Source organism: Corvus kubaryi, unplaced genomic scaffold, assembly GCF_017639235.1.
Source record: "Corvus kubaryi isolate FWS band 111438036 unplaced genomic scaffold, C.kubaryi_AGA036_p1.0 37397, whole genome shotgun sequence".
NCBI lineage: Eukaryota > Metazoa > Chordata > Aves > Passeriformes > Corvidae > Corvus > Corvus kubaryi.
Window position 1 is genome coordinate 6264761 of NW_024581136.1, and position 18275 is coordinate 6283035.

The 18275-nt window shown below is 39.4% G+C and overlaps 1 protein-coding gene across 6 annotated transcripts in view; it reads right to left on the reverse strand.

Annotated features, from left to right (window-relative positions):
• TRIP12 (thyroid hormone receptor interactor 12) overlaps window positions 1-18275 on the reverse strand; it is a 79971-nt gene that overhangs the window by 28101 nt on the left and 33595 nt on the right. For 3 of the 6 annotated variants that reach the window (XM_042042513.1, XM_042042514.1, XM_042042512.1), the window contains exons 3-8: window positions 15571-15696; window positions 13803-14599; window positions 4814-4919; window positions 3373-3509; window positions 2373-2456; window positions 926-1021 (exon numbers count right to left, since the gene is read on the reverse strand). In XM_042042513.1, coding sequence (XP_041898447.1) covers window positions 926-1021; window positions 2373-2456; window positions 3373-3509; window positions 4814-4919; window positions 13803-14599; window positions 15571-15696 — 1346 coding nt within the window. The remainder of the gene's footprint in view (window positions 1-925; window positions 1022-2372; window positions 2457-3372; window positions 3510-4813; window positions 4920-13802; window positions 14600-15570; window positions 15697-18275) is intronic. The other 3 variants (XM_042042517.1, XM_042042516.1, XM_042042515.1) reach the window with 2 other exon arrangements.

The window sequence follows — 18275 nt, forward strand, 5'->3', positions numbered from 1 at the left end:
AGAGAACTGTTATGCTATACTTCTGCCAGAGTGGAAGACCAGAGATAGTTTGTTTTCCTCTGTATTTGTAGTTTCATTTCCTTTCCCTGTCATAAAAAGGGGGAATAGGGAAGGGACACAAAATCTCACTCTTGGCTGCCTTTCCAGTGTGGACTGGTCAGCACAGGGAGTCCGCCACACTGCTCACCACAGCCATCTTGCCAACCTACAGCAGGTGCCAGAACCCAAACCATCCCGCCTTTGTGCGGCAAAGGACTTTGCAACACCCCCCAGATAATACAGCACATGGAGCACCCATGAGACCCCATCCTCTTCTTGGCATGCAGTGTAACAGGCTGCCTCTGGCTCCCCTGGGAAGCCAGACTTGGACTAGACGGTACACATCTCATCCAGCTGCACAGTGCAGACCTGGTGCAACAAGTCTAAGGACCCACATTCTCACTGACACAACATCTGAATGAAATTCATTCTGTTTGAAACCTAAGACACTTTTGAAACTAAAACCGACATAACTTAGAACTGATATCTACTAATTGTTTTAAAGCTATCTTAAGCATTTGTTTAAAGCTAGCAAAAAACCCAAGGGGGTTGGAGAGGTCTTTCGTTAAGCAGCCCATCATGCAAAAGAAAAACATAAGGAAGGGGTGAAAAGGCAAGAACCCTCCCTTCCCCACCTAGAAGGGAACATCAGATGCCCCAAAAAAGAAAAGCAAAGAAATACAGCTAAGGCAAATTTCTCTTTCTTATAGGAAGACAAGCAAATTAAAACTGTTGACCAGTGGTCTAGCACTACCATGACATACAAGTCTCCAACACGTAAAATATTAAACTATGAAGCTAATACAAATATTAGATTTACTATTGGTTGAATTCTACTAGTCTGGAAGTGGAAAGAATTAAGTCAAATTAGACAAACTTTGCTTACTAGCTCCACTTCCAATTGTCCTGTGGAAGAGCTGCGACATCCGAGGACCAAGAGGGCCAAACAGGTGAGGAGGAAGACCCCTAGCCTCTAATAGAGCTAAAAGCAAACAGAGGATAACAGCCATTGTCAAAGTTTCTACGTATATTTTTAAAAGTTAAATTTTGTGATGTTATCATTTAAGACTACTAGAATTTTGGTACTTTAAGAGTTAGGATTAGATGACTGCAGCTACCTCGATATCGAAAAAACACCAAAAAGATGACCTTTAAGGAACAAGTAACTAATATTTTTTTATATCAGAGCGTTAAAGTCCTTTACGATGTCACCCGCCGAGTTTCCACGGTTGTGTATTTCACAAAAGTAATCTCATCTATTAAACTGTTATAAGCCTAGAGCCAGAACAGCAAATACATCAGGCTGTAATTTTAAATCTAAACTCAAACTACATAGGATAGGTTAAGCTTATCTTCATGTTTTCAGGACCTGCAAGCACTACTAATCTGACAAAAAAATAACACTGAAAACAGGTTTACAGCTTTATTTGCTGATGAGGGAAGAACTCTTGCTAAGTATTAGCAGGTTTCTTTCTTGATTGATTTTCAACACTTTACAGTACTGTTACTTAAGCTAAACTAAGTGGGTGATTTTGATTTTTATTGTAGCAACCATGACTACTGCTGATCAATAAAATAATCATTAATAGTGAAAACCAATTTAGCCCAGTATTTCTGATGCATACCTATACTTACTGAGAACTAAAAGCAAGTGAACTGATACTGACAGCACTCATTTCCACATTAAATAGCTAGATTAACAAAAACCTGTCATTTGCAAGGGAGATCATGATCTCAGGACTCCCTGCAATGTAGTAGCAAAATCATTAGACCAGTTGCAGGACATGCAAACTGAGTTTATACCTGGCATACTCTCTGGTTTTGAGAGACCAGACTCCTTTAGCCCAAGCACAAAAGCAAGCATTTTAAGAACATTCAGATTTTTTTTGGTCAAAGCTTACAGCAACATGGGTATCAATGACAAGCACAAAAAAAACCTGTTATCCAGAAGCAGGCAGAGTACAGTAGGCCTAACCTGGCCTCTAAACTTAAAACATGCTTGCAAAGAGTATTTTTGTATTTGAGCTTACACACTTAGTAAGACTGAGTTCTCATTTCTCTCCCCCCCACCTCCTCCTAGAAAATCAATAGTAGTGTATTACACACCATTTAAATGAATAAGGACACTATCCCACCCCCTTCCAGACATCTTGCATCTTTTGTGAATTAAGGCTTGAAAAACCCTACTTCAGAACTACTGTAAGCAAAAATACATTCACATACAGTGAAACAAAATACAGCCTTCCCACTGAACGTCATATAGAATTTGTGTAGGTATGGTTATTTATAGGCTGCTAACAACGAAAAAGGTAAATTAGTAACAACTTTTATACCTTGTAGTCTTCCCATCTCAGAATCATCAGACTCACTCTCTCCAGAAGTTGTCATACCTACAGCTCCAGCAACAGAACTAGAAGCTAAAGAAACGGTAAGAGATTAATACAGTTACAGTGTCTTTAAAGCCACAAAATTCACACCAAAGAAAGTCTTTGCTATCAGAAGTACACTCTGCATTTAACACTGCCACCAGCGAACTCCTGTACAACTTTCATTTTTAAACAGACCAGTCTAGAGGTCTAGTACTTCCCAAAAGCTGAAGAGAATGGCTTTATCAACACAAGATAATGAAGAAAAAAATACAACTAGATCCATAAAACAGTTTCAGACAGATTTACCTGTATCCTTAATAAATGTATGCTTTTCTTAATTGAGTATTATGCTGTACTTAGTTTCCATTACTTTTTGTACTGATGTAGCCAGCTCTAGGCATAGAATGTTTAATATTTTCTAACATTCACCATAATTACCGAACAGCTCCTTTGTACTCAATAATTAGGACCAGATGATAAAATTATCATCTAATAGGACTGTGCAAGTAACAATATTCAACTTGGTCACAAACTTCTCCGGTACAGACATGCTTGCAATTTCAACAGAAAATCTGTAGAATATTTATGAGTAGTTTCAACAGAGCTTTCACAGGTAAATGCATGCCTTCTGTATTCTGAACAGTTTCATATCTTTTCAGCTGGTGATAATTTATGTAGCATCAGCTGAAGTTACTTTTCTTAAAAGTAGTACAAGCTCAGAAACTAACATCTAGATTACTGGATATAGTTTGGATACTACAAAAAAGTGTACCTGAACCATGTACCAAATAGCCAAAAAATCATAATCAAATGTAAGGGTCCCTTGCACTCAAAAACCTTCCAGCATTATTCACCAACTTAAATAATTTATCTTCAGAACTTAATCTATTTAATTGTTTTTAAATGCAAAGAAGTTTATACCAGCAACTATGCTAAAATTTCTTCAGTTGGAATTTCTTCTTACCTGCAGCTCCCTGGGGAGGCTCATCTGTTCGTGCAGCTGAAGAGTTGACTCCATCCTGGTTGTTGTCAGGATCAGCCATCTTCTCCTGTCGGCGAGCTTCAGCTGCTCCTCTTTTGCCCAGGCCAGAGCCTCGCCGACTAAAGGTTCAAAACACCAAAGTTTCAGACATTATGAACTAAGGTAAGAGGTTTATTAATGTAAGCCTACTAAAAACTACATAATGTTTATGTACATCACTACCACAACATTTCACAAACAAGCAATTCATGTAAGAATCAATCTTCACAAAATTATCCAACCCTTCTGTACACTCCCTGTCCGGCACCATAGCAGTGATTTGTTTACACTGAGGCATTACAGACAGATCCTTACATTACACCTTTCAAGACCAGGCAGTCTACTAAAATATAGCAGTAAAAATGAGCAAGCTTAAAGTGACCGTTAGTTATAAATCATATACACATTTGAGAAGGCCAGTGATAGAGTAACCATCTTTAAAGAAGTTCTGAACTACTGAAAGCAAAAAAAGGACTCTGATAGTCAACTTCGTTTTCAGTGGCAGAACAAGTTTGAGGGGGTGAGCTTATTTAGATTTGCTGTTTTAAAACACTACTGCCATCATCACTACAAATATATATACCTACAAAGTAAACAGTCAAATTCAAATGCACACTTGACAACAGAATCAAGACTTCAGAAGTGGTTTTCTTAATGGTGTGGAAGAGGGACAAGACGATGTGCTGGAACTACTAAACAGTCTAGGCACAATAACAAAAATAAACCTTGTTAAGGTCTCCTATGTCTAGTTCCAGAATATATGCAACTACAGAAGTTTATTGCATCACAGGACACAAACTCTCCCCTCCCACTTAATCTACCAGCTGTTTAAAATTACTAATTCAGGACTACTTCTCCTCTGCACCAGGAAGTACATTAAGTACTTAGATGCAGTTCAGATGAAACTGCTGACAAGCTGAGTCAGCTTAACAGTGCACCCTATTAAAACAGACTCCTGTGTGGTACCATGAAGTCTTATTTTTCAAAACAATCATCTATTTTACTATTCATAATGGACAGTAGTTCAGCACTACCGTCAACACAGAGAGTAGTGCTGAACTACTTAACACAAAGGAAGTAGTTCAGCACTACTGTCTGTCTTCTTACAACACCTCCCTAAGGACAGGATTACTTAAGTTTGTGATACTGGCTTTGGCTGTTTCTCTTCCTTCACTTCCACAGCTGAGGGACTTACTGGATGTCTAATGGCAACAAATTCTATGTGCTGTTCATGATACTGGTGGTACAGAGTAATCCAGCAGGCCTGAAAAGCTACAGCTATTTTTACAATAGCCAAGAGATGGACAAGGCCAATTTTCATGCATGAAAATGATATGAATACCAACTCACTGTAGTAATCAAGTTCCATTTCCTTAAGTTTTACCTGGTGCTAGCACAGGAGCCCGTGGTCTTTTGCCGTGTGCTCCGCCGTAAACTGGGGAGCTCAGCAGGTGGTGATTCACTGCGCTTCTTTGTAGATTTTCTTAGACCTATGCAATATGTAAAGAATTGAGAGTAAATCAGTCTTTAAATACACAGCAGTTCTACAAAGAAATTAAACTTTTGTGTACAGGAAACCTCCATGATGAAGAACAGCTTCTACATAAGAAGCACAATAAGCCCACATCAATTTTAGTCAGCTTACACTGAGCTGCTATACCAGTAAAAGAAAGGTTCAGGCACTTACTTTTATTCATTGAGTTAAGTAATACTAAACTCCAAGTTTTTATGTAGGCACCTTTTGCTAAACTATATACTACAGCTATAGATCATCTTTCTCATGTTAAACGGGTATCACGTTATGGAATACAAGGTATTATTTCCAAGTTCGAACACTTAAAAGAAGATGCTTTAGCCTTGAAAAAAAGAAACTATATTTCGAGAGGGAAGGCAGTGGTAGTTGCAATCTCAAATTTTAGTCAGTTTTATTCACACTAATATGGCTTAAAAGTAACTGTCTTAAATCAGAACCATACTCCCCCTCCAGGAGTCAAGCACTGTCAGTGCTGAGATCTATCACATATGTATTATTTGTGTTCCTATTTCAACGACACCACTTCAGCCCCTCTTACTGTCATAAGGCCATCCTCTATGTAAATAAGCAAGCACATCCTCAGGGCTTTGGAAAAGGAGTTCCAATGCTTAATTTACAAGTATATGCACTGTTGAAAACTGACCCAATTGATAACAATTTGCTCTAGGTGACAAAGCCACTGTTCTGGTAACACCCCACCAAAGAACCAGGTTAATCTTACACACACAAAAACCCCATGCAATACAACATTCTCAGATGATTCTCAGCAAGCTTACTATCAGGTTGAAATAGCCAATGGCAGCTTCCAAAGTAGAAAACTGATAATTTAGGGTGAAAATTAAGAATTTTTATCAGGCCCAGTTTGACATTGCAGCGATCTCACAATACCTCCACAATAAATAAATATAATAGAAGACAACATCATAACATTGAATTCAGATGTATTACTAGAACAGATGTAAACAATTTTGAAAAGTAAGATCACTGCTCCCTCTTCTGGCAACAAAACAGAAATAAAACATACTTAAGCATGCAATGCATTTGAGTTCAGAAGTTATCAAATTAGCTCCTATTTCCTTAATCCTAAAACATTCCAGAAATGCAGAATTGTGGTACTGAGGGATGAAATGATAACTATGCAGATTCTGACTGGATATTTAACAGAAAAGGAAAAGTGATCTAAACAGCTACTACTGATCTGGCTAACAGTGTGTCCTTTCAAACACCACAGCATATCTGACCCAGAAACACAATGCTGTGTGCAGTTACATTCCATGCAGATGAAGGTTAACCTGATATTCATGTATTTACCACACACATGGCTTAGCAACTCAATAAATTTAGCAATCTCTAGGGAAAGAACAGTGTTCTGTATTTAAAACCCACCAAGCACTGAACTGAAGCAGGCCAGTCACCTGAGTTTCCAGATGGTCTATACATATAGAGCATACATAACTTTTTCAAATATTCAAAAAGTAGTGGTATTTTTACTACGTATGCTTTGAAACCAAAACTGTAAGTTGAAATTACACAACACAATGACTCCAACCCTACTCACAGATAGTATATGTAAGACTTGGAGGTGGGGGGGGGCCAAGTGTGACAGGAGAAATCATAAGGTAGAGATACAAGACAAAACTCATTTGAAATGGTTGCAGAAGGATCCCATGCCATAGATACACTTCTCAAGTACTTGGAAGTACAAGGATACATGAAAATTTCCCTCAGAGCTGGTTGTATTTTACACTAGAAAATGCATGCTTCAACTGGCACTAGGTATAGAACCGTATTACTCCACAGGTTTGCCCCACTGAGTTCAGAGAAATACTTTCTCATATATAACACATGGAAAACTAGGTTACTCGGTACCTGTAACACTATGGTGAAATTCTAAGTGAAATGTACTTTTGCTTCACATTAGAAGAATAAATGAATCATCTTCATACAGTAGAGTTCACTGGAGAAAAAAAGGCATATTTTCATCCTTTATGTCAGCTTACCATTTACTACTTCAAATCTGTGGGTAGTCATTTTCAAGTAGCCAGACCTAAATTAGGTAACTTCATATTAGCTTATTAATGGGCTATCAATGAGACACCACACATCCACTGTAAGTGAAGATTGCCTTAGCTTGTATCAAAACAGGATTTCTGCTAAAGGGAAGAGTTGCACAAAGCAGCAGAGCTAGCTTAACAGCTGTTGTTTAACAGTATGGCACATCCATGTCTTATTTTCCCCAAATCAATCTCAAGATGTACAAAGTACACATCTGACACACACTTTCTTGTTTTAGTATTCTGCCAGCCTGGTGAGTTGAGCTTGCTTAAGGGTCGGATGAGCACAGACACCATCAAGCAGTAGGGCAAAGATGCAATAAAATGGGTTGTCCTTTTCCATAAGTGGCATTAAATTAGCTGAGCCATCTTTTTAAACTGAATTACCTCAGAGGGTTGTAGAGAATGTACAGTTACCCAGTTACTGCTTGGTGAGTGAGCTGCAGAATACACCACATCCCTGAGCATCCAGAAGAGCTGAGCACATTTTCTCCTGCTGCTCAGGAACATTCTACTTGTCAGATCTTTCTACATGTTTCTTTTCCCAAGTCTTTACTTTTCTGTCTCTGAGCATCTACGCAGGGTAAAATTGAGCTTCCACCTCCATCTATTAATTTTATAGCTAAAAGAGAAAGCAAAGAAAATCTTCTCACAGCATGTTCCCTTCCTGCTGTTCAATGCTACTCTGCCCTTAAGAAGCTTTCTTAAACAATCAACTTCAAGTCAACCTTACCATCTGCATCTTTTGCAAATCCTTTGAGTCTTCCCAATACCGTAACTTCAGGATGGCTAAGTTCTTCACACTGAGCCTTCTTCCTTGCACTCACATTGTCATTAAAATTTGGGATGGCCAGCACAGCCTCCAAATTGAAGGGTAGTCCTGTGTCTTTAGCAGTTGCAGGAGGCTAAAAGTGGCAAGCATTCACCAGTAAATAGAGCACAACCAGTGTTCAGGAAAATGAGATTAAAGATGCCCTGCGTATGCCTGATGGAGGAAAGCACCAGTCATACTGCCACAGACAGACAACAAGGGCTTTCAGAGGAATTAGTTTGATGTTCATCTCCAGAAGTTGTTTATTCAGCACTGTTTCTGTAATATACACAGCAACTGTCACAGACTCACAGAAAAGGCTGGGGTTGGAAGGGACCTTCAGATATCATCTAGCTCAACCTCCCTGCTAGAGCAGGTTCACTGGTCATGTCCAGGCAGGTTTTGAGTATCTCCAGAAAAGGAGACTCCGTAGTCTCTCTGGGCAGCCTGTTCTACTGCTCTGTCACCCTCAAAGAGGTTTTTCTTCATATTTAGATGGAACTTCCTGTATTCAGTTTGTGTCCTCTGCTGCTGGGCACAACTGAAAAAAGACTCTGGCCCCATATCTCTTGACAACCACCCTTGAAGTATTTGTATGCATTGGTAAGCCATGTTTTCTCCAGGCTAAACTGGCACAGATCTCTCAGCCTTTCCTCATAAGAGATGCTTCAGTCCCCTCATTACCTTCATAGCCCTTCACTGGACTTTTTCCAGTAGCTCCTTGTCTTCCTTAAACTGGAAGACCAGAACTGGACACAGCACTCCACATGAGGCCTCTTCAAGGCAGAGGAGCAGGATCAACTCCATTGATCTGTTAGCATCGCTCCTCCTAATGCGCCCCAGCATTTTGTTGGCCTTCTTAGCCACAAGGGCTCACTGCTGGCTCATGCACCACCTGTTCTCCACCAGGGCCTCCAAGTCCTCCTCCACAGGTCAGCCCCTAAGCTACACTGGTGTGTGAAATTACTCCTCTCCAGGTGCAGGACCCTGGACTTGCCTTTGAACTTCATTAGGTTCCTCTCCACCCAACTCTTCAGCTTCTCCAGGTTTAACTTAATGGCAGCACAGCCTCTGGTGTATTAGCCACACCTCTCACTTTTGTATCATCAGACTTGCTGAGGGTGCACTCTGCCCCCTCCTGTAGGTCATTGATGAACCAGTAGAACAGCACTGGACCCACTACTGACTGCTGGAGAACACTGCCTGCTACAGGCCTCCAACTGGACGTTGCATTGCTGATCACAACTCTCTGAACTTTGCAATTCAGTCAGTTCTCAAACCAATTCCTTGTCATTTACCTCACCCACATTTCATGGGCTATCAGGATGCTACAGGAGACAGAATCAAAAGCCTTGCTGAAATCAAGGTAGACAACATCCACTGCTTTCCCCTCATCTACTCAGCCAGCCATTCCATCACAGCAGACTATCAGTCTGGTCAAGCATTATTTCCCCTTGGTGAATCCATGTTGACTACTACTGACAACCTTCTTTTGTTTCACATGCTTAGAGATGACATGCAGGATGAGCTCTTCCATCTTTCCAGGGATGGAAGTGAGGCTGACCAGCCTATAGTACCCTGGGTCCTCCTCTTTGCCCTTTCTGAAGGGACACTGGCTTTCCTCAGGCATCTCTGCTGTTCTCCATGACCTTACAAAGGTGATGGAGAGTGGCTTAGCAGCAACATCTGCCAGCTCCCTCAACACTCATAGGTGCATCCCATCAGGGCCCACAGATCTGTGGGTATCAAGTTTACCTAAATGATCTCTAATCCAAACCCCTCAAAGAAAATCAGGTTTAAGCAACTCATATTCAGCACCTGCAAAGACTTCAGAAGTAAGCTTCAGAATTAAAGCAGAAGTACAGGCTTTCTTATGGCAGACATATATTGCTTATGCCCTGACATCATCCTAGTTTGCATGCCAAGCACTCATGTTTATGAGTCAGAAGGAAAATACATTCAAACAGGCTAAACCTGAAATAGCACAGCCTAACAAATCAAAATAAAAAAATCTAACAACTTCACATTTAAGTGTGTTTACTCATCAGCATTTTTTTAAAGAATATTTTGTTGTGCAAAAGTTTTGAATGCAGCTGTACTGCAATCACTTATTAAGTCTGAATGTACTATCCAAGTCAAAACAAACTTAGTCAAACTTTCACAGTTCATAACCTAGAAAGCCCTTCATGTGCAGTTCAGAAAGGCAATCAGGAGTGATTTACTTGTTAGGACTGGAATTTTAGACTTCAGATTGGCTCCTGTGCAAGGCTGCTCTTCAACTAATTGAGATAGAGTGAAAAGGGCTGCAGCAGGGGAAGGCAAGACAGCCTCCTGTCATTCTAATATTCCACCATTACCCTCCCTCAGTACCAACCCAGACATCCCCAGCTCTTACAGAAGCCCCACACAGCCAGTCACAACCATTAAACCAAGTATCTCCAAGCTAGCCATCTTACTGCCTCAATCCCAAGTCCACAGCTCCAAGGCTCTAACTACCATCACCCAAGCTAGCACTGTTACTCACAATCCCAAATAAACTAATTCAGAGCTATTTTCTGACTCTCTTCTCTCTCACCTTTGTCAAAACCCTCAAAGCCAGGAGTTATATATCATTTACACTCTGTGTTTAGGTTCATGTGGCTTTTCAGTGCCTACACCAATAACCTCCCTAGCCCCTCAGTCTCCAAGTATTAGGTAGAGATGTCTCAGGCAGGGACAGCTATCCTAAGTAATCTCGCTCTCAGCACTGTCCCAGCCACTCTTGCCAGCTTCTTCCTACTTAAGGGCCACAAGACAATACACAAAGGACAGCAAAGATTTCCCTAATAATGGAAACATAATTAAGGTTGATTTTATAGTGTTATGTAATCAGTAACATGACCCGATTTGCAACATTTAAGAAGCCCCTACAACAGATACAGCTTGAAAAGGACGTGAAAATAGTCAAATCACAACAGCAAATGAGAAGCGTGCTTTCTTCCTCTCTTCCCCCTTTCTCCCCGTGAAGAAATATTCAACTACTCAAATAGATGTGAAAAACTTTAGTCTAGCCTATTTTATTATTCCAACATATTCTTTAGTTGTTATTCAGTGATGTCACTGCTCTGTTACAGAGACTTCTGTGTAGAGCTTAACACACAAAGTCACCTGGGCTGGATTTAATACCTATTACCTATCCAGGAGGACTGGACAAGAAACCTCAGGGTAGTCTCCTCATTCTTCTCAAGCATGTGAAAAACTTCTACAAAGATGGCAGCCATGCTTCTCATTCTTCACTTCAATAGAGTAAGGCAGAGCAGCTGCTCTTATTTTTCATTCAAAGATCACAACCTCTAACAATGCTGCTTCTACTCCTTGAATTGCATCATCTCCACAAGAGAACAGCATTGCATTTATATAGACGTGACCAATCAGATGGGGCTTTGAGAACCTCGTGCAGTGGAAGGTGGCCCTGCCTGTGGCAGGGGGCTTGGAATGAGATGATCTTTAAGATCCCTTTCAACCCAAACCATTCTATGATTTTGTTAGCCTGAATAATCCCCCCTCTCCTCCCACTTATTTTCCTAGAACCACTTCCACCCATCATTTTTTTCTGAAGTTTTTGCAGTTGTTACGTTTGCTTTTTTGTTTATATCCCACTAATACTATAAGCCCTATTTCAGACTTCTCCAAATGCGTTTCATAATATATACACCTACAAAAGCCTACTAAGTTTAAGCTTTTAGTTTCTACACAGAATTACTATGACTTCTAAGGGCTTGTTTCCAGGTAGAAAGGCATACACCTCAATTTCATCTAGATCACTCTTTGCCTTCCCACTTCAGAAAGCTCCAGGGTGTTAATATTTGTGTGAGACACAGCTTTCTTCTGTTCCCTTATCCTCTAAGGCTACTGGTCTGCTAAAGAAAATAAATTTGAACTTACCCATTCTTTCTCAAAAACCTACCCTGCTGGTTTATTTTCTTCGTATTTTCATGACGCTTCTCAGCATTATGCAAAATGTGTGTTTTGTTAAAACACAATTTCAAACTCTTTGGACAAATTTGAAGTATGTCACACAAGCTTTCTCCTTTTTTAGGAGACGACTAAGCTAACAGTAGTTATTATTGATTCCAAGATCACTTCAACCTGCTGTCAGAGAGCACTGTTCGAAAGACTGAGACTGTTTGAAAATATCATAGCTTAAGACTTCTATTCTATGCTGAGCTCTTACAGTGATATTTGGCAATCAATGATATTTACTGGAAAAAGTTTTGCTGTAATTGATAGTAAAATAAAAAGGCATTAGACATTTTGGACTTCCTAATATCACCTGTTAGTACTTTTCCCCTCCCTCAAATTGAAATGTCATCTACAGAAAATTACTTGGATCTCTATTGCATATAGAAGTATCTCTCACCATGCTTTGTGCCCCTTAGCAGTAACATTTTAGACACACACACACCCCCCTACAGTCCCTACCAGCTCGGTTTTGTCACATATATTTCAACATCTTCTGGCAAAAGACCTTTAGCTCTTCTATGAACTGAAAGTTAAGTCAAAGCATCTTTCTCAGTACAGTCTTTGCAGTGACAGTTTAGGCTCACATTCTCAAAGCTGTTTTTCAAGGTACACAACACCACCCCCCCCACACCCCTCCCATCGTGCTATCCCACCATTCCCCTTCTCACTCCTTCATGAAGTTTTGTAACTTATCACATGAATTGCTCTCTGCCTTCACCTTCTTGTCCACTTGTTGGAGATCAATGCTTTCTCCTCTCTGTTCCTTTTCTTCTTTGCCTGTAGCCTGACTTAGCTCAGAACTTGTTGGTCATTCCCATTGTTACCTGACTTCTACTCACTTCCCTCTCCTTCCACCCTGTGCAAATTCAGAGTTTTTATTCTGGAATTCATCACCTGGTAGCCCTGAATCATGGAGCAGGTAAAAAAAAACAAAAAAAAACCTTGCTGTAAAGTAACTCCTCTCTCCTTCCCAAATGCCATTCTTCATCTGTTAGGCTAGGTCATTCCAGAATCAATACTCCAGTCATGCACATTATCCAAAACACACCTGTTAAATTTAATTGACCTATGTTGATTATACAGGAAGACACCCAGTTGCTTTTGATTATTTCACCTATTTCCTGCATTAGTATTAGCTATGGATGTGTCCCAGCTGGGACAAGCTACCTGTGATCATGCCTAAGTAAAGGAACAACAGTAAGCAAGTTTAGGAATCCAACCTCTTACATCAAGTTTTAGAGAATACATGCAGTAAATAAATCATTCAGTACACAAAGGCAGCAAAACACATTTTTTAAAAAAAAATTGTTCAAGACAGAGCTACAAGCATATCTGCATACTAGCAAGCAGGTGCTCTGCTTGGAAACAGCCTACATTTCTCAGTGATCATGTTCAAGAACAGTAGCTGCTATTCAAACTCAGCACCTGAAAGAAGCCATACTTTGTAAGAACAACTTAAAAGATAAAGTGACTAATCCCCAGCACTACGTACACCAGATTTACAACATTACTGTTCTTAAACATCACAGATTCTCACAACAAGGAAAAATCAGGAAACTAAGTTTGAAAGAACAAACCACATATGATCTACTTGTTTTCCAGCATTTATCATTCCCACTTCAGAACAGAAGGCTTAAGAAAATGAGGGGGGGGGGGGAAATCTGACAAAAGGAATATAATCAGTGTTTCATAACATATATGTCCCCATCACAACATCCAATTATTTTGCATGTATTTTATTTTGAAAATCAATTTGCAAGACACAGAAGCAACTTAAATTTACAGAACACTGACTGAACTTAAATAGTCTGCTTTAGCTGTAAATAGTTTCAGTCACAGCTTAACTTAGCAGAACATAACTAAAAGTTAATTTTTCTAGGAAGATCCCAAGCAGCTTGAAAAAAGGAGGATTTGTTTAGAAGACTTGATTTTAAAACATATGTGTTTATTCTTCCACAAAAGAACGACTTACTTGCTAGCTTAGCCTGTAGTCCTGAAGGTCCAGGTTTTGATGTCTCCGACTTGGAAGAGCCTGGTAGAGACAGTTTTGTTTTAGGGAGACTGACTTTTGGGCTGAATCGAGCAGCCCAGTCAAACTTTGAAGAGCCACCTGTTTTACTCGGTTCTTTGTCCCTGCTACTCCTTCTTGGACTGGGGCTGGATGCAGAACGGGAACGTCGAGCCTTACTCTGGTCCTTTCCCTGTTTCACTCTGGCACCCTGAGGAACAGTAGAAGAAGCAGAGGCAACAGCAGAAGAGGAGGAGGAGGTGGAAGCTGAAGAAGAAGAATCGGTGATGGTGCTACACCCAGCTTTGGCTGAGGTCACCGATTTTGAAGCCAGCTTGGAGACTTTTGCTGACTTTTCTTCAGTGCCAGTTGATTCAACTGATGACCCACTCTTTATACAAGACAGATTCTCTGTCCTTTTCCTTTTCTGACTTCGGGAGCTACCAGCAGCTCCACCCTTTCTGGTGTGAGCCTTGCTTGTTGATGGCAATTGTGTAGACTTGGGCTGCTCTTGGTCTGAGTGTCTTCTCTTAGATTTAGTATGTGGCTTGTTAGTTTCTGAGGAAGCTTCAGTATGTTGAAGTGCTTTGGGTTTTTTAGCAGAGCTAGGAGAATTGGTCCTCCTGTAATCTGGACTAGCACTGCGTTTAACTCCGCGAGAATTGTCTTTCTTAGGCACTTGCCCCGTTTTTTGCTTTTCTGAAGTATTGACTCTCTCCGGATCTTCTTGTGGTATTAAAACAGCAGATGAACTACAGCCTCTGTAGAAGTAAGCAGGAACAGCATTAGAGTTGAACTCAAGAAGCCTCACAGTTGTAAGAGTTTTGCATGCTAAATGTTACCATTCTTTAATAATAAATAATAAAGGAAACTGCATGTAAGAAACACTGTTAAGTTTACATTGAAGCAAACAAAAACCCCCACATGCTTGTATGAGAACAGTTATATCACACATATTTGCTAGCATAAAAACTAAGTAGATTGCAAAATAAAAGCACAATACACCACCTTTCTAAAAAGGAAGTTATAACTTGAATATATTTTACTTTTACATATATCAGTATGTCAAACTGATTAAATCAAACAAAAAAAAAAATCAAGCCATGAAACTTAACTGAATGTTTGAGAATATTAGTTCCACAAGAGAGTAAGGAGTGTTCAGTAATGCATAACTAGTCATAACTGGACTCTAGTTCAAGAAAGACTCTTAAAGAAAGGACAGTTTCTCATCAAATCTTTAAATTGATGTAGTGAATCACACACAAAAATGGCAAAATTCTCTTCTATGTGATAAAAAACTGTTCCAGTGTGTAGATAGTGGAAGCATATGCAGAACAGACAAGCAAAACCAAGATGATTACCCTGAACACAGGTCTACTTTAGTTTATTGCATGTTTCAATTCATACTGGACATTGCTCTAACCCCCTTGAGCAATCTTCTCCCAATATGAAGCAGAAGAAGGGGAGAAAGACCTTGCAAGTATTCCAGGACTAGTTATGCAGAAATCATTTCCTCCCCATCACTGATGGAATGCTCTTAGTTGGTGAATTAGAAAAAAAAAAACACAAACAGAAATTGAAACCCTGAAATATATCCAGTGAAAGCAATACCTAGATTAGTTAAATATCTATTAGTCACATGTTTTATAAGAACTCTGTATAACTCAGTAATTATACACAGTTTTGAAGTGCAGATAACACTAGTTAACATATGAATATGAAGCACAATTACCTTTTAGAAAAGTGTCCCTTGGACTGCTCAGAAGTAGTATTAGACTGCACTTTGGGTGTCTTTGAAATAGATTTTCTACTCTCAGGAGGGCTATGTGCCTTATGTTTTGCCTGCCCTAAATGTGACCTGTCAGTAGAAAGTCAAAACAGAAAGCTATCAGGATTCCAAGATACAGACCTGTAGGTGGAATATTGTTTATTTCTGGACCATTTACAAATATTAATTTACAGCTACAAACCTTTCCACATCAGCTCCTAATATTAAAGCAGCATTTCTAAAGAATCACCTGATGAAGTTACAAATCACTACCAGGGTAATTGTTTTGCAAAGCACACAATTATTTAGTCATTTTAAATGAATAAAACATCTTCTCACACCTGACTTTTGCAGATAAATTCAGATCTTTCTGGTGTGCAAGATTACTGAATTATTCACTTAAGCATTAAGCTAGCACAGTAAAGCACAAGACTAGAGCACCTGTCAAAGATCTCAAAAACAGATATATACTCATCTACCTCAAGATTCCACGCATTAAGTCTTTATACAGTTATGAGTATTTACATCTTTGCTCTTCAGTTTAAAAAAAAAAAAAAAATCAAGTGCTCAGAATGGGAATGCAGCCAGCTCCACTTGGTAGGAAAGCTCAACCCTACCAGTTATTTTCTGGCTGCAGATCTATCAGTTCAAAGGACTGAGAGCTGTTTGGTAACAGTCGAAGTAAGAGGAATGAAGAAATGCATACCACCAATGAAGGCAGTCAAATGAGACAGGAAACTTGCGATGTCAGAGACAGGAACGAGTTTCACATAGATAAGCTGTAAGAGGTCTTCTAAGCAGCATTCAGCTGCATGCAAAAAATGGTTTATTGTAGGAACTCTGACTGAAGGACAAAGATAATACTATACACCATGGATAAAATTTCAGACTTAAGTTACATCTTCATTTATTCCACATTTACCTTGAAACCCACTCAAAATCACCATCTGCAAGACTCAGAAGAGAGCGCTCATCAGCATTTAAAACAGGACAGTATAAATAATTGCTAAGGCAAGAGACATCTCACTTGCACTTCCCAGATAAAATGCACTTTTGACTCAGCTGTCACCTGGAAAACTTTACTGCACATATCCTACCTATACAGAAGCCCCATGAATCACTAACCTTCGAAAAACCTCAAACTAGTCTATTACTAATGCTGAAAGAAGCAATGTTTCAAAGTTAAAGAACTGCCAATTACATGGTCATATGCTATAAACCCAGGTCTAGATACCCTGTGAGATGAGCTCTGCAAACATCCTCAAAAGCTACAGAGGGTGGAGAGGAATGTGGACTTCCAATTTAAGTGTTCCGCTCCAACCCATGACCCCAAACATCACAAAGTTTAGGCCAATAGATTAAGTGGAAGTGGTAAGAGTTCCACAAGCTTTGAAATAGGTTCTCTTCCAATGAAATGCCAGTCTAGTAGAACAGGCAGAGCTAAGTATACTACACTGACCAGAAAGTTTCCCGATCCTCTTCAGGATTTCAACACAAACTTGAATCTCAGTAGAAAACAAGTACCAAGTCTAACCATAAGGATGATAACCACATGGTAATTTGCTTAGAGTCAAAACAAAATAAATACTGTTTTTCGTGATAACTTTCCTGCTTCTGAATTATTCTCATTTAGTCAGTTACTCAGATGAATGCACATAGACAGTACATGTCCAACATTTTCTGTGCCCCATCTAAGAGCATGACAGTCTGGAAAGATTAAATTAACAGCATCTTCTCCATACTCCAGTAATTAATTTTATTTATCATACTGTAAGCAATCTTGTTTACTATCAAAAGCAAGTGAAATAAAAGTGTTATATCTTTAGGTCACAATAACAAACTCCATCAAGGTAAACTTGGGAATGTTTCACCTAATCCTGAGTGTTTGGATTTTCCTTTTCCCAACAAAAGATTAAGGCGTGAAATTTAATTTTCCCCATGAAATGTTTTTGTTATGGGAGTAACAGACATTATTACATAATTTACACTTGGCAGGAATCTTGGGTTTTATGTAAGCTAAACTGATCAGGATTCATTTATTCTGAAGTATATTTTAAAAGGTTACTTTCCCATAAAGATTTTTGTTTTGCTTTAGATATTCACCAAACACAGTAACTGAAGAACTTTCCAACTAAAATACTGCTAAAGCAATACATGCAAAACATGCACTGAGGAGTTTCCACTTGTTTTAGGTTTCTCCCCTTCCATGTTTAAGCGTTTTGGATTCTTACAAGATTTCCAAGGACACTTTCATACCAATGTCCAATTTGTGTGGACTATTACAGCTACAACCATATCTTAGGGATCATGAATACATGCAGAGTATTAGCATCTGCTTTGCTTTCTTTAGCCATCAAACTACCAGTACAAACAACCTTCTGTGCAAAAAGGTTACTCTAGAAACGTGACAAATGGGAAGTCACAACTGAAGAGAATTTTTTTCAAACCTACTGTGCTCTCACTTCTCACTGAGTTTAATCACTCACCTTGCATATATTGCAAAGAGAAGGTCCACAATACAACGGCAACTGTGCATGCAGTAGCATGTCAGTCAACAGGAATATGACATGAACTCTCCAAGTTTTATACAAGAGCAAGAAGATTGAGAATTTGATTACAGGATTAACGTAAAAACTTAAGCCGTACGCCAACTAAAAAGTATCATTCTC